The 21,748-nt window shown below is 54.4% G+C and overlaps 8 protein-coding genes across 8 annotated transcripts; 4 read left to right on the top strand and 4 right to left on the bottom strand.

Moving 5' to 3' along the window:
• Positions 1–54: 54 nt before the first annotated feature.
• V2A60_002971 (uncharacterized protein) lies at positions 55–804 on the bottom strand (the record flags this gene model as incomplete). Its single annotated transcript, XM_083254315.1, has 1 exon — positions 55–804. One exon carries the CDS (start codon positions 802–804, stop codon positions 55–57), a length of 750 nt encoding a protein of 249 aa, XP_083110441.1.
• A 2,590-nt stretch (positions 805–3,394) lies between these two features.
• V2A60_002970 (cystathionine beta-lyase STR3) lies at positions 3,395–4,821 on the top strand (the record flags this gene model as incomplete). The annotated part of the gene is made up of 2 exons (XM_083254314.1): positions 3,395–4,645; positions 4,726–4,821. 2 exons carry the CDS (start codon positions 3,395–3,397, stop codon positions 4,819–4,821), a joined length of 1,347 nt encoding a protein of 448 aa, XP_083110440.1.
• Positions 4,822–5,167: 346 nt separating this feature from the next.
• Positions 5,168–7,277, bottom strand: V2A60_002969 (WD40-repeat-containing domain protein; the record flags this gene model as incomplete). The annotated part of the gene is made up of 10 exons (XM_083254313.1): positions 5,168–6,011; positions 6,080–6,180; positions 6,235–6,294; positions 6,358–6,519; positions 6,569–6,589; positions 6,648–6,773; positions 6,845–6,922; positions 6,997–7,058; positions 7,114–7,153; positions 7,212–7,277. The coding sequence occupies 10 exons, from the start codon at positions 7,275–7,277 to the stop codon at positions 5,168–5,170; spliced, it is 1,560 nt and encodes a 519-aa protein (XP_083110439.1).
• Positions 7,278–7,997: 720 nt separating this feature from the next.
• V2A60_002968 (uncharacterized protein) lies at positions 7,998–9,023 on the top strand (the record flags this gene model as incomplete). Its single annotated transcript, XM_083254312.1, has 3 exons — positions 7,998–8,067; positions 8,139–8,703; positions 8,774–9,023. 3 exons carry the CDS (start codon positions 7,998–8,000, stop codon positions 9,021–9,023), a joined length of 885 nt encoding a protein of 294 aa, XP_083110438.1.
• An 889-nt stretch (positions 9,024–9,912) lies between these two features.
• Positions 9,913–15,496, top strand: V2A60_002967 (uncharacterized protein; the record flags this gene model as incomplete). The annotated part of the gene is made up of 5 exons (XM_083254311.1): positions 9,913–10,963; positions 11,024–11,409; positions 11,464–11,531; positions 12,284–13,521; positions 13,578–15,496. The coding sequence occupies 5 exons, from the start codon at positions 9,913–9,915 to the stop codon at positions 15,494–15,496; spliced, it is 4,662 nt and encodes a 1,553-aa protein (XP_083110437.1).
• A 571-nt stretch (positions 15,497–16,067) lies between these two features.
• On the bottom strand, positions 16,068–17,345 carry V2A60_002966 (uncharacterized protein; the record flags this gene model as incomplete). Its single annotated transcript, XM_083254310.1, has 1 exon — positions 16,068–17,345. The coding sequence occupies one exon, from the start codon at positions 17,343–17,345 to the stop codon at positions 16,068–16,070; it is 1,278 nt and encodes a 425-aa protein (XP_083110436.1).
• Positions 17,346–18,762: 1,417 nt separating this feature from the next.
• Positions 18,763–19,496, bottom strand: V2A60_002965 (acyl-CoA N-acyltransferase; the record flags this gene model as incomplete). The annotated part of the gene is made up of 2 exons (XM_083254309.1): positions 18,763–19,019; positions 19,106–19,496. 2 exons carry the CDS (start codon positions 19,494–19,496, stop codon positions 18,763–18,765), a joined length of 648 nt encoding a protein of 215 aa, XP_083110435.1.
• A 455-nt stretch (positions 19,497–19,951) lies between these two features.
• On the top strand, positions 19,952–21,706 carry V2A60_002964 (transcription factor domain-containing protein; the record flags this gene model as incomplete). Its single annotated transcript, XM_083254308.1, has 2 exons — positions 19,952–20,124; positions 20,200–21,706. 2 exons carry the CDS (start codon positions 19,952–19,954, stop codon positions 21,704–21,706), a joined length of 1,680 nt encoding a protein of 559 aa, XP_083110434.1.
• Positions 21,707–21,748: the final 42 nt, after the last annotated feature.

Genomic DNA, 21,748 nt, shown 5'->3' with positions numbered 1-21,748 from the left:
GGCCCAAAGCAACAAGGTAATAATTGAAGAAAGTTCAGGCTGTGCACTATCTAGTTATACAAGTTCAACCTTGCCCAGATCCGCGCAGGCGTACTTAGCAGCAGCTGCCACAGCTCCCTTCCACAGCTGGAACTCGTCCTCGTTCCGAGGTGCATAAAACAGAGTGTAGCCCCAGCCCAGCATCGTGCCGCTGAGACGATGTCTCTGGCCCCAGGCCGTCTCGATGAGGTGGCGCGAGTCGGCCAGCGACAGGACGAGGTGGGTGCTGCCGTCCGGAGGGTGGATGTGCGCGACCTCGCCGCGCGTGCGCTGCAGGTGCTTGGGCCGGTCCTGGTCCCTGTGCAGCTGGAGGGCGGGCACGGGGCCCTCGAGGGTCGACAGGTCGTACTGCAGCAGCCCGGTGTTGGCCCCGGCCAGGGCCTCGAGGTGGTCGTACATGCGCGCCTTCATGGCGGCGGACGCCGTGTCGCTTACCTGGCGCTGCGGCGCGGTGAAGCCGGGGATCCTGGGCCGCGCGCCATCCCGGGCCGGCAGCTTGGTCGGCAGGAAGACCTCGGCGGAGTGAGGGCCGGCGAGGGCGGCCTCGGCGGCGAGGTCGTAGGGTGCGGGCACGGTGGTGTCCTTGCGGCTGTTGCGGGTAAACTTGAGCTGGGTGCACCAGCCCTTGAAGTTGCCGGGCAGGCCGTGGTCGCCCAGCGCGCAGTAGGCGCTGTAGTCGCGGTAGGCAACGACGAGAGCGGAGGCCAGGGCGACGGCGGCTCCGGCGACGGCATATTGTGCCGTGGAGTAGTGTGTTGCGGACATGATCAAGTATGCTGTGTTTTCCCAGACGGTACTGATAGTTTGCTCTTAGAGATGGTGTAAGTGGTTGTAAGCGGAGCAAGCCAAGGAGATGCGTAGAGATGCGTCACGATGTGCTATGGCTAGAGAAGAGAAAATCTCGAAACAGAAAAGGGGAGGAGACGGAGAAGGCAGGTTTATATGCGGCGAAAGAAGAAAGACTGAGAAATCACGACGCGTAATCAGAGTCAAAGGACATGATATCATGAAGTCTGTTGTAGTCGCTAACAATATGGTGATTGCCTAATCGGGCACAGTTTAAAGCTCGTATGTCCGAGGCGAGCGACGACCCGAAGAGGCAGGGTGGTGACTAGTAATCGGGTCACCATGAGAGGAGGCATCAAAACTGGAGACAATCCTATAAATAGAGCTGCCAGAGATGAAAAGAAGGGTTTTTTTCTAGACGGAATTACTCGCAGATCGAGGCAAATAGAGAAATTACCAGCCCTGCCGCGTTGCCTTGGCGGCGGGCCGTATTGTGTGTGTGGCTCCAGGGTTGACTTGGCAAAACAGTGGGAGCCTCTGGGAGGTACCAAATTGAGGAAAAGAAGGCTTCGATCGGGGTTATGCTATCTCCGTCAACATGGAATCTTGACTCCCTTTTCAAGGGCCTTTATCTCGGTAAAGGTCAGTCGACATGGCAGGCCCAGCTTATCACATCGGACATCGGATCGTACATAGTGGTGAATGCCCCAGAGAGTCACGAGTGCAAGACAAAAGAGCTTTGAGTATTAACATCGTATCTTTTTTGTTCTCTTGCAGGCAACAATATGCGAGCTCGTCGACGCCTCGAAAAGGTTACAAAGTGTTGCCCAAATTGTCGCCATTTACAACCTGCATAAGAAGGCGTGCGTATCTCAAAGTCCATGCGCTCTCTTCCTGGATTTGTTGGTCCTGACTCTTATAAGTAGCGTGACGTACGACAACAGAGCCAGGGAGCGAAATTCTTTGTGCAGCTCCCCACGGCTCGTGCTTGTTTTAACCTTGTATCAATCGATCCATGCAAGGGACGCCAAGTGTGTGTGTGCACGTTGAGTCGTCGCAATTGTGAATCGGGCACGGATAGCGCCTGCATAGACACCACTGTCTTGACGGACAAATATCGTAGACACTGTAATTATTCCAGTACACCGTTGACTGCAAGTCTGCACGTTCTTGCCGGCTAGACAACAGGCGCAGACTCTTTATGGAAGACGGAGATTTTTGCCTTTGCCTGGTACTTGGCTGAACCATTCCAGTCTCCCCGTATCTGCGGCTTGCTACATATTACCGATTTGCTATTCTGGCAAACTTGGTTTCAACGAGGAGCACTAAAGTTTATCGTTGATCAAAATATTCCTCTGAATATAGGATAAAACTACCATGTTGCCACTGGTTGGCGATTCATTGTCCTATACTCTGGAAAAGAAGTAAGACGAGCGATGTTGGAGATATGCGATGCAAGGACTGATAAGCGCTGAAGACGCAGTGAGACTCATGGCTGGTGTAGAGCTGAGAAAAGCTTCAAGGTCAGGCGCACATGATAGACTTGACTGATAGCTTGGAATTGCGAAGAAGTATTGTTGGCGCATGAACACTGAATACTCGAATTTGACAATTCATTACTCGATACTTGGGCGGCACCGCTGGGCGACTCACATCCATACTCACTCTAGTGAGTGGCTTCGTTATTTGCGAGGCCGGAGCTCAGAAACCGAACCCCGATCACGTCATTCGGGGGACCCCACAGGGAGCAGGTACAGGGCGATGCAAGCTGGGGCAGTCAGGTAAGTACTGAGTACTCCGCAGTACTTATTCCTACGTTGAAACGGGCTGCAGATAGGTATAGGACGGGTTATGGCACTGTTGTTGACTGTTTCTGGTAGAAGGAAGATGTTGTTTTTTTTGTCACTTTGTTTTTTCTTCACCTCTCCAAAGGCCACCTATATTTGAATCTTTTTTGTGCATTGCAGAAATAGCAACAAACGCCCGCTGTTGGCATGCAAGGTAAATTCCCCAGTTCCGTTCTTCGGCTGAACAGGCTGACCTACTTCAGTACTTAAGTACTTCCCTCGCACCTATGATCATTAGGTACAAGCAAGTACTTACCTACTTACCTAGGTACTGAGCACAGGGCGGTGACCCCTGGCTTGGGCTACGGGCGGATTGCGTGCCAGCAACCTTGCACTTGTACACAAAGTAGCAACAGGGAGCTGGTTTGCTCAGGTACCTATCGTGGACACCGTAAACCACCTAAATCGGAGGTATCTTGATTCCTCTGTCTCTGTGTGACTGCACTCCAGCCCGGCCCCGGCTGCCCGTCTGCGCTTTGCCTACAACACCACCACATTTTTCACAAAGCTCAACATTTTTTTTCTTCCCACAGACATCGTTTCTCTCCTAGCATACCAGTCCTGCATCGTCTATTCTCCAGCCTGTCAGTGCTTCCGACAACCTGCTGCCATTTCCATCGTCGCCATTGACCCAGCGCTGGACGCACAATTCCCACCTACAAACGCGCACACCACCACGCCAGCACCACCACCACCACCACTCTCTTTCCCACCCCGCCATCATGTCGTCTAACCCGCCTCCGGCTCCCACACCCGGTGCCGCCGCCAGCGGCAGCAAGATCAACGTCGTCGACGCCCTCAACCTCCCTCCATCCCCCGCCCCTTCGAGCCCGCGCAACGGTCGCAACCGCTACGCTCTCGCGACCGAGCTCGTTTACACCGAGGGCAAGGATCAGTATGGCGCCTCCAGCATCCCCATCTACCAGTCGGCCACCTTTAAGCAGACCACGGCCGCCGGCGGCCAGCAGGAGTACGATTACACCCGCTCCGGCAATCCCACGCGCACCCATCTCGAGCGGCACCTCGCCAAAATCATGGGCGCCCACCGCGCCCTCGCCGTCTCCTCCGGCATGGGTGCCCTCGATGTCATCACCCGCGTCCTGCGCCCCGGCGACGAGGTCATCACCGGCGACGACCTTTACGGCGGCACCCACCGCCTGCTCACCTACCTCGCCTCCAACTCGGGCATTGTCGTCCACCACGTCGACACCACAAAGGTCAGCGCCGTCGCCGACCGCATCTCCCCCCGCACCGCCATGGTCCTTCTCGAGACCCCCACCAACCCCCTCATCAAGATTGTCGACATCCCCTCCATCGCCGCCCGCGCCCACGACGCCAACCCCAAAGCCCTCGTCGTCGTCGACAACACCATGCTCTCCCCTATGCTTTGCAATCCCCTCGACCTTGGCGCCGACATCGTCTACGAGTCTGGCACAAAGTACCTATCCGGCCATCACGACATCATGGCCGGCGTCATCGCCTGCAACGACCCGGCTGTCGGCGACAAGCTCTTCTTCACCATCAACTCCACTGGCTGCGGCCTCTCCCCCAACGACTCCTTCCTCCTTATGCGCGGCGTAAAGACCCTCGCCATCCGCATGGAGAAGCAGCAGGCCAACGCCCAGGCCATCGCCGAGTTTCTCGAGCAGCGCGGCTTCCGCGTCCGCTACCCGGGCCTCAAGTCCCATCCCCAGTACGATCTGCACTGGTCTACCGCCCGCGGCGCCGGCGCCGTCCTGGCCTTTGAGACGGGCGATGCCGCCGTCTCCCAACGCATCGTCGAGGCCGCCCGCCTCTGGGCCATCAGCGTCAGTTTTGGCTGCGTCAACAGCCTCATCAGCATGCCCTGCCAGATGAGCCACGCCAGCATCGACGCCAAGACCAGGGCCGAGCGCCAGATGCCAGAGGACATTATTCGCCTCTGCGTAGGCATTGAGGATGTCAATGACTTGATTGAGGATCTGTCTCGTGCTGTAAGTCTCTCCCTTTACCTGCATAGTTTTCCTCTCTGCTCCCCCCTTTTCTTGAACCGTGTCTAACAACCATTTTCTAGCTGGTGCAAGCGGGCGCCGTCACTGTCACTCTAGATGGCTTCCACGCCACGGGCGAAGCAGAGAAGCTAGGTCAAACACCCCTGACTGCTGAATAATAATCTTTCCCTTTTCATTTTCGGACACGACTTATCAAGTTATCAACATGTAGAATTCTTATGACACAGCAATCCGTCCCACGCGGGCTTCTTTCCTCTTTCCTCTTCCTTCTTCTTTCTTCTTCCGCTTTCATCTTGGTTCTCTTTCTGTCCTTCAAAATCATTACAGGCGTTGAAATTTCAGCGGAGGCGACTGGTACCCCAAAAATATACATATACTACTAAAGAGATAGATGAACGTCGCATGACCTTTCCCATGCTCTCTCAGCTTCGCGTGAACCCTGTTTCCCCTTTCTCTCAACTTTCTTTTCCTTGGCCCTTTTCTTCCTTCGTCGTCACGTCTTGATTACTTTGCCCAGCGCTGCAGCACCAACGTCGTGTTGGAGCTGCCCACCACCACGCACCACTCGCCACCCGGACTCCACGCCGCCTGCCGCCCGACGAATGTCGCCGCTGACGACTCGGTTCGGTGCGCCTTGACGGGCTCGTGCGGATCCTCCATGCTGTACTTGGCCGCCCAAGACTCGAGCGTCTCCGCGCTAAACTCTGGCGTCATCGTTTCTTCGCCCGGCCCTACGCTGGTACCAGATAAGCCCTGGGCACCGCCGGCGCCGCCACCGCCACGCGACGAGGCCGTCGAGGATTGCCGCGTGCTGACGGAAGCCGAAGCCGCACCCCCGCGCTTTTTCTCTTTGCCGCTCTTAATCCGGCCAAACATGTCAGCACGCTGTCTAGGAATGATGGGCTTCAGCCAGGTGGGCAGGGGCGTGGGACGAGTGCGGTCGCGAGACGGGTCGTTCAGGGCCGCCATGACATCGTGGTAGATGGCAAGGCGGCGCAGGTCCCAAAAGAGGATGTTGCCACCGGCGTTACAAAAGGCCAACACGGGGTTCTGCCTAGGCACGTGGTGTAGACCAAAGCGCATGAAGAATTGCGGCCCGCAGTTGGGCGTGTGCAGCTCCAGCAGACGCGTGTACTGCGACGGGCACTCGGGCGTTGTGGACGGCACGAAAAACGATCGCGTCAGCCGCGACTGGTCGTCCAGCGTCGTTGGTACCGCTGTCTGCGCTGTCGGAGCCGCACTCTGCGGCGGCGGCGGGCCGTCGGACGAGAAGCCCTCGATACGCCACAGCACGATGACGTTGTCGTGGCAGGCCCGGGACAGGATCAAATCGCCGAAAAAAGCCACGCTGCGCGACGCGATGTAAGCAATTGCTACCATGCATGGCATGCTGCCGGGAGATAGGGGGGAACTTGCCAGTCTACAATCCCGCTATGGACGGCCGATGTAGAAAAGTGCGGGTAGTGCACTTGCAGCGGCGTGACGACAGGCTCCGTTGGGAGACTAGGCAGTGTCCACTGTTAGGATTGTCAGTGTGTAGTTAGATGGTAGTGCGCATCATGAAATATTACCAGGTTGATGACTTGATCGTGGCCACCAGAGATCAGATACTTTCCAGTGTCGTGGAACGACTTTAAGCAGTGTTAGCAGAGGAAGCCGAAGGGTGTGATGCTGACCTGCTCACGGGCACGTACCAAACTTAATAAATTCCAAGAGTGTCCTTCTCCAGCAAGGATGCACAGGCATGGCTGTGCCCGGAACTTGCCATCGATGCTCCATATCCGAATGCTCGTGTCGTTGGACGCTGAAGCAATGATGGATGAGTTGATTGGCGACGTCGCAAGGTCATTGACATCCTAGACTTTGTCAGCTTTACGGTTGGTTTTTCGGAGGAAGCCCGCGTACACCTCCATGGCCAGAAAAACACTGTTGGATAAAGGTCAGTCAATTGGATAATCGTGTTTTCCTGAAAAGGTCAACTCACATCTACTAGTCTCCCGGTCGTCACGTCATATATCTTCACTTTGGCGTCCCCGCCTCCGATACAAATATATGGAGCGCCAGTCATGGGATCTTTGGTCCAGGTGCAGCAGCAGCCCGATGCATCGTCCTACATGAAGCGGCGTCAGCGGACCGCACATACGAGCTGGGCTGTAGGGGGTAGGCGTTACCACCACATACGTCGTCGTCTCTTATGATGAATAGAACGGAGCAGGGATTTGAATCTCCAGTATTAGAAGAGAGTTTGCATATGACAACCTACAAATAAGTTAGCTTAACGGCACCCTTTGTTGAACTGTCTGTGTGTGAAAACTTGCATGTTTCTTGCTCACGGCTGCGAACACGGGATCGCAATCGAGCGGCTGGTACGGGCAGAATTTGACGTCAAAAAACTCTGCCAAAGGTTTAGTGCCAGTCTTCTTCAGCCTGTAGGAGTATTTCGCACATACCTGCGACGTCATCATCGTTGTTTAAAAATTTGGTATCGTTCTCCATGAATGTTAGCCATTGTTTCACCGCTCGGTTCTGGTAAGAGTCAAGAACAGACCTCGAATCCAAAAGAAACGCGCAGCTTGGGAAGATGAAATGCAGAGTCCTCGTTCGACGCTGTCATTGTGGTAATATTGTGCTGCGTATGGTCACATTCAGTGAAAGATGCGTTCGACAATAGCTTGTGTGATGCCGCTCAGTTCGGTCAACGTGCCATCACTTGCCGATATTTTGTGGTTGCGCTGCCTTTTACGGAAGAAAGAATGATCCAACCTCGACGAGATGGACTTCATATACGGAAAAGGCGGAGGGGCTCCCGGATTTGATATGAAGTAGTCGTGGCTGGTGCCAGTGTGCTTCCCACAGTACAGAGTGAACGGAGATAGGAATTGGGAGCCGTGGTTTTGAAAATTCTGACAGTGAGAAAAATTGATTAAAAATTATTGAAGGTCTTAATGAAAGCAGCAGAGTATTCACGCCGCAATAGAAGTTCTGGTTGGATAAAAGTTCACTGATTTAAAGTGCAGCATCGTGGTAGGATGCGCAGTAAGTAGTTGCGCGCGCGCACGCGGTAGGATGGGTGGGCGCGAGGTACGTACCGTTCGGTCCCTTGGCTCGGTTGCGGAGCTTGGACCAGCTGGCAACGTGGAAGCTGGCCATTTCACAAGCACCACCACCACGTCAGCAACCAGCGGCATCGTCCCAGTTACGCCGTTTTTGCCTGCCACTGTATCGTGGCCCTGGATAACTAAGGAATCCGGTTCCACGATTCGAGGACCCGATACTTCTGGTCCATTATTTTACCAAAGCATCATAGGCCTCGCAGGCTGCTTACTCGCCCGCCATGTCTACAGCCAAGGGGCATTACGCAAACCCGACCATCGAGGACGACGAGTTAATTGATCCCGACGATGGTATGCCCGGCGCGCATGCTACATTTCCTTCGCAGCAGATGCTGGATATCAAAGGCTAACACGCGCCATAGCTGACCTCAACGACTTCGATGACCCTCTCGCGCCGTCCAGCTCCCGTGCGCCGCTCACGGGCAACATTGGCTCGTCATCGCGACCTCTCGACCAGAGCTACCTGACCTCACGCATCCCTGGAGAAGACCGAAGCGCCTCGCAAAACACCATTGACGAGACCGTCTGGGAGACGGTGCGCCGGGACCTGCTAGCCGTGTGGGCGAAGCTGCGCGAGGTGCTGTACCCGCGCTACCTCCTGGGCGGCACCATGTTCGACGGCGAGGGCGGCTTCCGCGGCGCGTACTCGAATATCCGCGGCGCCGGCATCTCGGGAACACGCGAGGAGCTCACAGGCCTGGCGAGCCGCGTCATGGACCCCGAGGCACTACTGGGCAGCTCGCTGAGCCCAGGCCTGCGTGACTGGGATCTATGGGGCCCTCTCATCTTCTGCCTGCTGCTGAGTGTTCTCCTAAGCTTCTCGGCCCGTCCGGAGCAAAAAGATGCCGTGTTCAGCGGCGTCTTTGCCATGATTTGGCTGGGGGAGGCCGTCGTCACTCTCCAGATCAGACTACTTGGTGGGAGCATGTACGTACACTGCCTTTTGCGCGCTTCACAAAAGCACTTTAGAAAAGCAAGCTAATCGTGTGTCATATAGTTCTTTCGCGCAAAGCGTGTGCATCATCGGATATACACTTTTCCCGCTTGTGATTGCGGCGCTCCTGTCGGCGCTGCACCTGCACTGGATCCCTCGTATTCCCATCTTCATCATCCTCATCTTGTGGTCCTTGGCGGCCGGTGTCAGCATTCTGGGTGGGAGTGGCGTTGTCCATAACCGCCTGGCCATTGCTCTGTATCCTCTCTTCATTTTCTACGTGGGATTGGGTGCTCTCTGCTTTATGAGTTGAGCGTGGCAGCAAGGTTCAAAAACCACGGGAACGTAGGGCAGGAAGCTGCCTGGGTTACATAGGGAGGAGGCGTTACGCGAGACTGCTTTTGGCTGTCTGATTATGTGCCGATTTAATTGTACTGTAATATCCGTATTTAGCCGCTGCAACGATGGCAACGTGTACTGATTTCCATCGAGGGGTGCTACTTGAATGTGAAGTGAGACTGGGCGAGGGACGTGACTGGCTGAGAGGGACCAGGCTAGCGGCAATGTGTCTCGGGCCAGCGCTAATAAAATGGAATGAATAGGCAGTTGGCAGGCACTTGCACGTTATAAGTTACCTTACCTACCTTAGGTAAGGTATTAGCTCCCGGCCACTTTAGGCTTGACAGGTTACAGCACCACGCAGTGACCTTCTGGCGGCCCTTGGCTTCCTTTCAGTGGCATCTCTAGCGCTGTTTGTCCCGCCGGAGCCGTCCACGGCGTGCCCGACTGAAATGAATACAGCGGGATCCGTTACTAGGACAGGCCTGTACCCCTCCCCGTTTTGGGCGGTGAGGGGTTCCTTTATTTGCTTTGCACCTTCTGCAACTTGGAACTTGCAGGCGACATAACTGATTGGGTGACCGCTTGCGCACGTCGATCAATGCTCCAGAAGGAGTCTCCCACCCAACTCACAATACTCTCGCAGCGGCCTTCTTCTTTCCCTTGCTAGACGCTTGCCTTGCAACCAAGAATCCGTATACCGGCCAACTTCCCTCTCCCGCGCGTGCTTTCCCTTGACTCCACAACCATCTGATCTCGCTTGACAACCTCATTCGACTGCTACAAGCTTCATTTTTGCACGTGCACAACGGGAACCAGGCGCGACGAGAACCCCCCGACCCAACACAACCTACCCCATCGTCATGGCTGAAGAGATAAAAGCAGCCAGTCCCAGGGATGACACACCTCAAACAAGCGCCGCTGAGGACGCCGACACCCGCGCCGCACGCCGCGAACTAAAACAACACTCCATTTCGGATCCTGTTGGTGGCAGCGTTTCCGATGATGCCGACCGTCCAGAAACGCCCGTCGACGATGACGTCGCCGACGAACGTAACAACGAGCTGAAGGAGCAACTTGCCTCCCCCAAGAAGAAGCGCGGCCACGACCAGCTGGACCCCGCCAAGGACGACAAGCCAACCGATACCGACAGTGTCGCCTCCGCAGACTCGGCCAAGGATAGAGCCTCGCGATCAGAGCCTGAGAAGAAGCGACACCGTGATACGGATGGTGACGTTGCCGGCGCCGATGAGGTGACATTTGCACCGTATGACAATGACCTGAGCCGCAGGCTGACGAATCTCGTGCAGACAACATCCGACAAGGACGAACCAAAGACGGAGCTGGAGCCGGAAGCCAAGACCGGGACTGCGGAAGCAAAGCCCGGACCAGACAAGAAAGATCCCCCGCAAACATCAGCCAGTGCGTTCGCGGCGTCTGGTTTCGGCAAGCTCGCTGCTGGATCCTCGCCATTTGCCGGCCTTGGTGGCAACGCTGGCAGCGCTTTTGGCTCGGCCGGAAAAAAGTCGCTGACGTCTTTTGCATCAACACCGAAGAACACGGAGGCGCAACCCCTTGCACCTGCGCCTACGCTGAGTTTCGGCGGCGCCGCGAGCGCCGCATCTCCTTTTGCTACCGGGCCGTCACGCACCAACGGGTTTGGAAGCGGCCTCGGCGGAAGCGGATTTGCTTCGGCGTCGGGTGCGAAGCCCCTTTCGAGCTTTGCCTCTGGGAAGCCAAAGCCCTTTCAGACACAAAAGAGTGCCAAGCCGTTCGGTGCCCCAGATAGCGATGCTGACGATGACGAGGAAGAAGAGAACGGCGAGGAAGAAGAGGGCAACAGCGCTGCGGAGAAGGACCGTGACGCTTCGTCAGAGAAGGAAGATGACAAGTCTAAAGTTAAATTACATAAAGGTTTGCCTCTACCGTGCTTCGCTGCACTTGCTGCAGCGTGCAGTGCTAACAAGATGCTAGTTGACGTCGATGACGGTGAAGCTGGCGAAGCCACTATTCTATCAGTCAGGGCAAAGATGTTTGTTCATGAAAATGACGCCTGGAAGGAGCGTGGCGCTGGTATGCTCAAGATCAACGCGCCTAAGTCGTGTGTGGAGTTTGATGACAACAACGTGGTTGTTCCCGGTTCTTTCGATGCGTCGGGACTCGATGAGGAAGAGGGCGACGAAGCCACGGCCAAGGTGGTTCGCTTGTTGATGCGTCAAGACCAAACGCACCGCATTATCCTGAACACTGCCATTATCTCGGCCATGAAATTCCAAGAAAAGACGTCACTCAAATCCACGTCAGTTCTCTTTACAGCATTCGTCGGCGACAGCGCGACGCCACTGCTTGTCACGATGAGAGTAGGCAAAAACCAAGTGAATACTTCCAAGAAGGCATAGCTAACGGATTGTCAGATGTCGGCCGCCAACGCGAAATTATTCCAAACCGAGGTGGAGAGCATTCAACGCGAGCTTCAGAATCGGTAGACCTTGACCGACACCAAGTGCAATGCACGAATTAGTCGATGCCTATCTGGGCTTTCATACCAAAAGGTGACCAAGTAGACTGAGTGAGGAGCGTGGGTTAAAAGTTGGCGCAAATACAGGACTTCTGCAACGGTTGCATTCTAGCCCTTTTGGCAGACCGGAGTTTTACACGCAATGGCGGACGGCTTGTTTAACGGCGGATGAATTTGTTGTATATTATTTTCTTTTGTAGATTTTAGAGCCTTAAAATAAACGACTATGAAATCTACGTATTGATATGCGGATAGCGAGAAGTGCTGGTGCATACAGATGAAGCTGCCATGAACCTTCACCGGCCTACACGTGATTTGGCGCCAGGAACGTGAATCATTCGGCTGTAACAGCGTGCGCGTCGCCACTCTACGGCACCATGACCGCTTGGCAAGACCCAAATGGAGAGTATCACTTCTCAAGCCCCTTCTGTACCATGACGAGATTGACCAATTGTATGAACTACTTTTCTTTTGATCATGCCTGATCATGCCACCACTCTACAGGCGGCTGCGGGAGCTAAACGCAAAAGACTGTCCTCGAGGGAGCATATAGACCCGGAGACAAGCGACTCAAGCGTGATAAATAGCGATCGTACTGCAGATCTGGAAAACGAGAAAACAGCTCCAAACGCTCAACCTGAAGGACAGACGAAAAAAAGCCGGAAACAGGAAGAAGAAGCACCGCCGTGGCCAGCGCTCTTCTCATCGCTGAACAGGACTCACCAGGCTCTGAACTTAGTCTTTACCTTCTGCTCCACGAGAAAGCATCTTGCTACAACATTCGAAGCCATCAAACCAGCAGTGGAATCCCACATCAAGCGCCCATTATCCATCGAAGAAGTGGCAAAAATCGTTGCAGTTCGCCCTGAAGGGATCAACTTTAGCTTTGTGGATAAATCTACGCTCGAGCTGGACATAAAAGCATCGGAGCGCAGGGACGACTCGTTCAAGCTCTTTGGTCATCGACAAAGGCAAGAAATTGCCCCTGATGCATCTGTTGGCGGCTGGACTGGTGTCGAGTCTCTTGGCACATCCGCGGCAGAGGACTATGAGGTCCTGTTCTTTGAGTTTATTGACGGTGATCTGAAGAGACAAGTCCCGGATAAAAAAACCGGTGAGGCCACAAACCCGCAACGGAGATTGCGGGATGAGAAGCTGCAGATGCCCATCTATGGCCAGGGCCAGATGACGAAGCTCATTGAGCGTCGTAATCAGCGGTTCACGAGCGCCGTTAACGCTTTTCTGAAAAACTGCCAAGATGAAAAGATTGATCCATGTATGGCACTGGAGGGATTGGCCGAATCGTTCGTGCCTAAACCGAGCGAGAAAGGAGAAGATGGCGATATTGTTGTCAGCACCATTCCCGCCACCATTCCGAAAGAACGCAAGTCAATACCAGAAATTGTGCAAGAAATAAGACAAAGCCAATGGTATACTGGTCAAATCGTACCCGATGGCCATAGAGTATTTGATTCGCAGGACCCTGTTTATGGAGACTTGGAATTCTTACTTACACAAAATCTCGTCAACGCCATGTATAATGCTAAAGGTATCACATCATTTTATGCCCACCAAGCGGAGGCTTTGAATGCCCTACACAAGGGCAAGAACGTGGTTGTCGCAACCTCTACCAGCTCTGGCAAGTCGTTGATCTACCAGCTGCCTGTGCTGTACGCTTTGGAGCAGGATTTTGAGTCGCGAGCCATGTACATCTTTCCCACAAAAGCCCTGGCACAAGACCAGCGACGCAGCTTGAAAGACATGATGGCATACATGCCGGGGCTCGAGGGCACCATCGTGGAAACATTTGATGGTGACACGCCGTACAGTGCGCGGAATGCAATCCGTGAGCAAGCGAGAATTATCTTTACCAACCCTGACATGATGCATGTTACTATTCTGCCACAAGAAGAGAGCTGGAGATCATTCTTAAAAAACCTGAAATATGTTGTTGGTGAGTGAATGAATGTTTTTGCTTCTTCAGAGCTCATATTAACGGCCTCTAACTAGTTGATGAGATACACTACTATAACGGACAGCTGGGGTCACATGTCGCTTTCATCATGCGACGTCTAAGACGTATTTGCGCGGCCATTGGAAATCGAAATGTCCAGTTCATTTCATGCTCCGCTACTGTGGCAAATCCAACTGAGCATTTCAAAACCATATTCGGTATTGACGACGTAAAACTGGTCGATTTTGACGGATCTCCCTCGGGCAGAAAAGAGTTTCTGTGTTGGAACACGCCGTACAAGGATCCAGGAGATCCTGCGAGTGGTAGAGGCAGCGCGAAATTTGAATGTGCAAGGTTGTTCTGCGAGCTGCTCCTCAGAGGCGTGCGCATCATTGCATTTTGCCGAGTTCGCAACCAATGCGAGGTGCTGGTAAACGCCATACGGCAAGAACTCGAGAACAGAGGCCGCGGCGACTGCGTTGGCCTTGTGATGGGGTACCGAGGAGGGTACACAGCCCAGGATCGACGAAAGATCGAGTCGGAAATGTTTGCAGGCCGACTGTTGGGGATTGTCTCAACAACGGCGCTTGAGCTTGGCATCGATATCGGCGCACTAGATTGCGTCTTGACGTGGGGTTTCCCCTACACCATTGCTAATTTGCGTCAGCAAAGCGGACGTGCTGGACGAAGAAATAAAGACTCGCTTTCCATATTGCTAGGAGATAGTTTTCCTACGGATCAGCATTATATGCAGAATCCAGAGGAGCTCTTCTCCAAACCCACGGCAGAGCTACAACTGGATCTGGACAATATGCTTGTGCGCGAGGGACATATACAATGCGCGGCCTTCGAAATGCCGATTCGACCAGAATATGACATGAAATATTTCGGTCAAGATCTGCCCCGAATTTGCGAGGAAAGGCTCGTGGTGGATGACATGGGGTACTATCATTGCCATGACCGTTTCCGACCAAAGCCTTCTAAATACGTGGCAATTCGAGATACGGAAGATGAGCATTTTGCCGTCATTGATATCACGCATGGAAGAAACGTTGTATTGGAAGAACTTGAGGCCTCTCGTGCCACATTTACAATTTACGACGGTGGAATATTCCTTCATCAAGGTCGAACGTACCTTGTCCGCGACTTTGTGCCCGACAAACGAATGGCAAAGGTGGAACGAGTCAAGGTGGACTGGTTGACATCTCAGCGCGACTATACGGATATTGATCCCGTCGAGACCGAGGCTATACGTGACATTGGCTCTTCTGGAACCTTGGCATACCATGGTACCATCAAGATTTTACAAAAGGTGTTTGGGTTCTTCAAGGTAGATTCCAAAGGGCGAGTTCTCGATGCCGTCCACGTGGACAATCCGCCCATCATTCGATACACAAAGGGAATGTGGCTGGACATACCCAGGTCTGCTCTGGATGTCCTCAACAGCAATCGCATCAATGCGGCAGCTTCCATCCACGCCGCACAACATTGCGTCATGAGCCTACTGCCGACATTTGTCATTAGCGCACCCGAAGACGTGCGAACCGAGTGCAAGGTCGCGCTCAAAGAGTTTGCCAAAGAGGAGACGACAAGAAAGCGGCCCGGTCGCCTCACATTTTACGACGCCAAGGGCGGCGCCAACGGTTCGGGGATCAGCACCAAGGCTTTTGAGCACATTGACCATCTGCTGCGGCTCGCCTTGCAGCGTGTGGAGTCCTGCAGGTGTCTTCACGGCTGCATCGAGTGTGTCGCGTCGGAGCTGTGCAAGGACTCGGGCGAAGTGATGAGCAAGGCGGGCTCGCGTGTGATTCTCCAGGCACTACTCGGCGTCGAGATTGACGTGGATTCTCTAGGGCAGGGCCAAGAGCTTGTTCCTGCAGGAATCGAAACTGTTGTTGTAGCGCAGCCGGTGCCGATGAGACGGCGCAGGGGCAGCAGGGACGAGACTCTGCAGCAGGAGCAGGAGAGACGGTGAAGAGAAAACGATGAGCGGCAGATGGGTGGCTTTGAACGAGGCTAGTATTGGGTCGCGAAGCACGAAGATGAACGTAGACCAAGTTTCTGGCGCCGAACCGCGAATATGCTCGCTGGCGACTTTTATAGACCTAGACTGAATATAGGAGCTTTTGCTGGGACACACGTGGATAGCCGTCTAACTGGTGTGCTCGCGTAGAGGCCCTCGCGCCAACAAGTCTTTACGTTAAACTCTTTCAACCTGATAACGATACTCAGTCTCCGTCTCGAAAATTTCGTCGCTGCTTTGTATTCTTCTCCGACTTACGGGACGTCTCTCACTAGCGGTAATGTGTTATCAAACGTGTAATTCAATAACAAGTGCGCTTTCATTTGTATCGGTGTATCTTTACATTCATATCCCCCCCAAAATTCTAAAAAAAGACCAAGAACAAAAAGGAAAAAGAAAAAATAGTTGAAAAGGAGCGTCCCCCTCCCAGAAAGAAAACACCAGTGCCATGCTAGCCACGTATGAAAAAAAAAACAAGAAGAAAGTGAAGAAATGAGAAGAGGGAAAGGAGACAGAAAGCGTTCTAAGCATGGAACTCGGGACCCCAATCGACGGGGGCCATGTCACTGCCTTTGCCCTCCATGACGGCCTCGAGCTTGTCCTCGACGGTGACCCAGCCCTGTCGCTTCTGGGCGATGGCGTAGCCGATGGGCCCGCGCCACTCGCGCCACCAGGTCTCCTCGGTCTGGACGGCGCAGCGGCGGCCGGGCTCGCCGGGGCGGGAGGAGGCAAAGGGCCAGACGGACTTGACGACCTCGTACTTGTTCTTGCCGGCGAAGAGGCTGGTGACGGAGGTGAAGAACTGGTTGACCTTGTCCGGGTTCTGGACGGTGATCTTGCTGTGGGTGACGACAAAGGTGACGTCGACGTTGCCCTTGTACTTGAGGGAGGCGATGAGGCTGCGCATCTGGCCGTCGATCCAGCCGACGTCGAGGTTGGCGACGACGCGCTCGAGCGTAAAGGTCTTGATGCCGGCCGGGTCCTCGACGAAGCGGCGGCACCACTCGTCGAGGCCGCCCTCGCCGACCTCGGGCAGGACGTCGGGGCGGGCGCCGCCGCGGTAGGCGACCTCGTCGTGGCCGACGCAGCGGATGTAGTCCATGCGGGCGCGGCCGTCCTCGGGGATGAGCAGGGCCATGAGGTTGAGCTTGACCTCGAAGTCGACCTTGCGGCCGCGGGCGCCCTTGACGACGATGTAGGGCTTGGGAGGCACCTGGGCCTGCGTGCGGACGAGCGTGACGAGCGCGGCCGCGTTGGTCGACAGGTACTCGGCCTTTGAGGTGAGCGACGTGAGGTCCGACGAGAGCTTGAACAGCGGCGGCGAGTAGATGCGGTAGTCAATCTTGGGCAGCCCGGGGTACCGCGGGAAGCCCTTGCCGCTGCCGCCGCCGCCGCCGCCGCTGCCGCTGCTGTGCGGGTAGCTGTCGTCGGCGCTGAGCTCGAGCGCCGAGGCGGACGCCGGGTCGGCCGGGCCGGAGTAGGGCGGGGGAGTCTGGCCGCGCGACGAGGACGAGGGCGGCGGCGGCAGCGGCGCGGAGCGGTGGAGGTCAATGTGGCTGCGCTGCGCGCGCGGGGTCCGCGCCGCGGCGGCGGGCGGCGACGGCGAATGCGACTGAGAATGAGACCGAAGGCGCTGCTCCTTTTGCTGTGCTAGTTGAGGTTGTAATCGAGTTGTCGTCGTGGTGGCCGTGGAAGTGTTGGTGTTGGTGGTGGTGGTGTTGGCGGCGGCGGCGGCGGCGGCGGCCTCGGCTTCGGCCTCGGCTTCTGCGCGGGCTGCGCGGGCCAGCTGCGCCTTTTCCATGCTTCGTGGGATGGCGGGAAGGGTTGCTTGTAGGGGAGGGCTGTATACCGGCGGGATCGTACAAAGAGAGAGGTAGCAAAGGAGAAGGGGTAAAAAAAAAAGAAGGAATGGATGAAGCTGTTATGGGAAAAGGTCGTTTGATCGTCGGTGAGAGCGAGGCTCTTCCATGTTTATCTGGTCCCTTGGCTGCTTGGGTTCGCTGCCTGGTTATAGTGGGCTCGGGAGCTGGGTCTTGCGCTGATAGTGGGCTGATACCCCTGTAAGTTCGCTGTGTGAACCCAAAGAAAAAAAGTGGCGCAGGCTGAACTTTTTTTTTTTTGTCCTTTTTGCGTCAGCCCGTATGCACAGGATAAGCCTCCAGTCCGCTTTTCCCACAAGGCCGTTGTATTTTTTTTTTTGGCCTTCCGCGACGCTATTCGCGACATAGATACTAATTGGGGTTAGTTGGTCGTCGGGTGGTTGCAGCGTACGAATTATTGGCGTTGTTCGTCGCCAAGCTCTTACATGGCTTTCTTTTGGGCCGCCCTGTTTTGCTGGCAACTTTGGGCCGGCAAAGCTCAAGGACAAGTACAAGAGAAAAAGAAGGGAGTCTTTTTTATTGACTCCAATCAACTCAATTGAATTTCCTCCCTTGCCATCACATGTTCACACCTGCTGAGTACCACCGCGTCAACCTCGACACCGGGGCTGAAGCCCACACGCCCCCCCCCTGCATGCAGCCCAATATCAGAGGCAACGCCTTTTGCATGACACCCTCCAGAACACTAAAATTGTAACTATTCCTCATGAGTGTTTTCGATAGCCGAGTGATTCATGAAGAGCAGCCATTAGCATTATAGTACTAGATGGTTTACTGCAAAGCCTTTAGTAACGACTTTGAAGTGGTGATGACTAGTAATTCAAATACAATGCTAGCTGTTTGTTATGATGGCACATATATCACTCCTGTTTATAACACGACCATAATACTCATAATTTGCAAATTCAAACAGGGTCTGTAAGACAGCTCAGAGAAGATTGGGGAGACTGGCTATCGCGACGCTGAAACGTTCAACACACTCTTCTTTTTCTTCTTCTTCTTCTTCTTCTTCTTCTTCTTCTTCTTCTTCTTCTTCTGTCCTTGGTCTTGCTTCTTCTTCTTCCTCTTTTTGTGCACGGATTTACCCTTTCTCTTGATTTCTTTTATTTACTCACATTATTTGTGTTGTACTATGTATGTATTCCTGGTAGATTACAAAGAGGTACTGATTCAAGACTAATCGTGAAAGGGCCATTTTTTGTTTCACCCGTGTCCTGTAATTATGACTCGCGTTTGTCAGGCACAATCCAATTATTACACATATATGATTGCCATCCGAAATACATGTTCGTTGAATCTTGGCGTACTCTCAACGACCAGCCCTTGATCGCTTCTTCTTCACCCACTCGCCGTCTTGGGCTTGCGCAACATCAGGCAGGTTTCAAACTTGTCGGGGCCGCCCCATTTGCTAAAGTCCGTCACCAGGACTTCCACGGTCTCGTAGCCAAACTTTTCATACAGCGGCCGCCCTTCCTCGGAAGCCTCCAGGTACGACTCCAACCCGTGCTCGTCAGCGAGGTCCGCAAAGTGCTGCAGCAGCATCGATGCGGCGCCCCGTCTCTGGTATGCCGGGTCCGTATGGAGAAGCTTGAGGTCTACAATGCCGAAATCTCTCGAGTCAGAAGACAATCATTTATGCCCCCGAGATAAACCCCCGGTCAAAAAGTGCGCATCAACTTACAGAAATGGGGCTTGTCGCCCATTCGCTCCGCCCACTTCCTCGTCATGGTGCCAAAGAACTCCTCGCACGCCTCCGGGTTCGATCCGGGCCCCCAGACTCTCTTGGTCGGCGGCGGCGGCTTCGACTGCCAGAGATATCCCATCGAGAAGCAGACCATGCCGTGAAGGCCCTGGGCGACCCGGTCTTCGTCCACCGCTTGGATCCACAGGCACGACTCTGGCTCCGCGCGGAGGTTCTTGAGCATTTGCTCCTTCCGGGAGGCGTCTGAGTCGTTCCCAGCAGGGCCGGGGAAGATGATGTGGCTGATAGTCCCGCGGCTGTATGCCACCTTTTCAATCGCCACGGAACGTGCGACGTCTTGCTCGCCCGCAGGCATCACTTTCAGACCCATGGTTGCGTTTGAGTTTGAACTTGCGGTCAGGCACCGGATATCAGTCGTGAAAATGGTACAAACATGTTGAAAGGGCAAAAAAGCAATTGAAAAATAAATAACGTACGACAGCTATCCAGTCTCCGTGGAATCTCGCCCCGGCTTCCCCAGGATTCCACCAGGCCGGCGTGCTTGATGCGGCTAGTCCGTTGGTGCCGCTATTGTTCATTGCCCACTCATATGCCTTTGAACTGTTAACCCAACCAACGCCCGTTCGCTTTCCCCAAGTTAGAAACGCTATTGGTGGCGCAATAATTACCGGCGGGCACCTGACAGGCCCCTTGCTCGCCCAGGTGCGGAGCGACCTGATACTACCCATCCCATCCCATCCCATTCCAGCATCATCAAGTCAGCTACACCTTCATTGACCATGCTCTACTTTGCATTCATTCATCCCGGTAGCTGAGAGGCCAGCAATGCACCGCAGCAGCGCGCGCTCTGCCGTGCGGCGTACCAACGTCACTGCATGCCTGCGCTGTCGCTCCCGCAAGCAGCGGTGCGACCAACAACTACCAGCATGCAGCAACTGCCAGAGAGCTGGCGCCGAGTGCGTCAGCACGGACCTGGATGGAACCCCGACACCTCGCATGTATGTTTGTTGTGTCTGATGAGCGTCGGACCAACCATCTTGGCTGGCCATGGCCACATACTTACACCGCTGCAGTTATACGAAGCAGCTCCAAGACAAAATTCGTATGCTGGAACAAGAGTTACAAAAACATAAACAAAATGCCAGCCATGACCCTGTCGCACCCGGCGACAATGCCATGAAGCTGGGTTCGTGGTCTGTCAGTTCACCCTACTGCGACTCACTGCAGGGTTATGGCCTGGCCAATGTGATTTCCGTGTCTGATCCCTGGGAGTGTGCCGTGGATGGTTTGCTCGGGCATGCACGTGTAGAAGTTTCACTGCCGACAGGGAACGGTGTAGATGCTCTGTTATCAATCTATTTCGAGCACTCGGACTCCTTTACTCCCGTGGTCAGTCGCGCCAAGATCGAAGCTGCTCTGGCCCATGTTGGCAGGGATGACCAGGACAGCCTCGACAAGACAAGTCAAGACGGGCTCTTCACCGCGTACATGGTGTTTGCCACTTCGATTCTCCTGATGAACCGGAAAGAAGTCTCGCTACCTGCGTCGCGAGCCGAGGCTTATTTTCTCCGTGCGCGCGACATAGTCTCACGCAATGCTACCATGATGCACGGGTGCAGTGTTCAAGCTATCCAGAACATTGCTCTCATGGTGCAATACTTATTACTCGACGCAAAGCTGCGCCCGGCATGGCATCTTCTCGGTATCGCAACGCGACTCATTCTCGAACTCAATCTCCAAAACGCCGAGGCTCATGATTTGGCGACTGACGACGGTATTGACCAATGCTGGTTGTTTTGGTCCGTATACTCTTTCGAAAGAATGCTTTGCGCTGTTCTTGGGCGTCCTTTCAGTATCCCCGACGAAGCCATCACTGCCCCGCTACCGCCAATCCACAGCGATGCTGGCAGATCAGCCGCTCTGCAGCTCATTTTACAACGAAGGATGCTATCTGAAATCTGCGTCACATTGATGCAAAATAAATACAGAAATACCGCTTCTCTCGATGTTACGGCGTGGCGAGAAGACATGCTTCGTCGGATACAAGCCTCCCAGGTGCCCTCTCAGCCAGGCGCGAAAACGTCTGACGTGGTTGCTGGCTACAGCGAAAACCTCAAGGTTCTGCTATTATTCCCGCAAAACAATCAAGATGCGCTGAGCCCCAGTCACCTTTCAATACTAGCGCACACGGCGTATGGCGTAATACAGAGGTACAAGGAGCTCTTTAAGGACGGCCATCTGCGATATTACTGGCGAACGCTACATCACCTCCACCGAGCAGGCTCTGCGATGATTTACTGCCTGAAGCTGCCTGAAATTGCACAACAGATAGAACTGCCGCTGAAACAATATCGTGAGTCTATCAACATCTGCTCTGCCGTGTTGTGGGGGATGGTAGAGAGGTATCGCCCTGGCGCACAATACCGAGACAGCTTCGACTTGCTTTCTACCTCGCTCGACGAGTCCGAAGCAGATGCCTACTCGCTAGCTCCGGAGAGTGAGATGCTTGATTTCAACATTCTTTTCAGTAGTGATCAATCAGAACATCGAGACTTTAACGACGCCGGTGGCTTTGAGTGAGTCTGCTCTGAGACTTCCTACACGCTACGGAATTGGTGGTTT

This window comes from Cordyceps javanica, chromosome 2 (assembly GCF_051103115.1).
Source record: "Cordyceps javanica chromosome 2, complete sequence".
In the NCBI taxonomy this organism is placed as follows: domain Eukaryota; kingdom Fungi; phylum Ascomycota; class Sordariomycetes; order Hypocreales; family Cordycipitaceae; genus Cordyceps; species Cordyceps javanica.
Note: the sequence above shows the minus strand (reverse complement) of the source record. Positions and strands in the feature narration are given on the sequence as shown.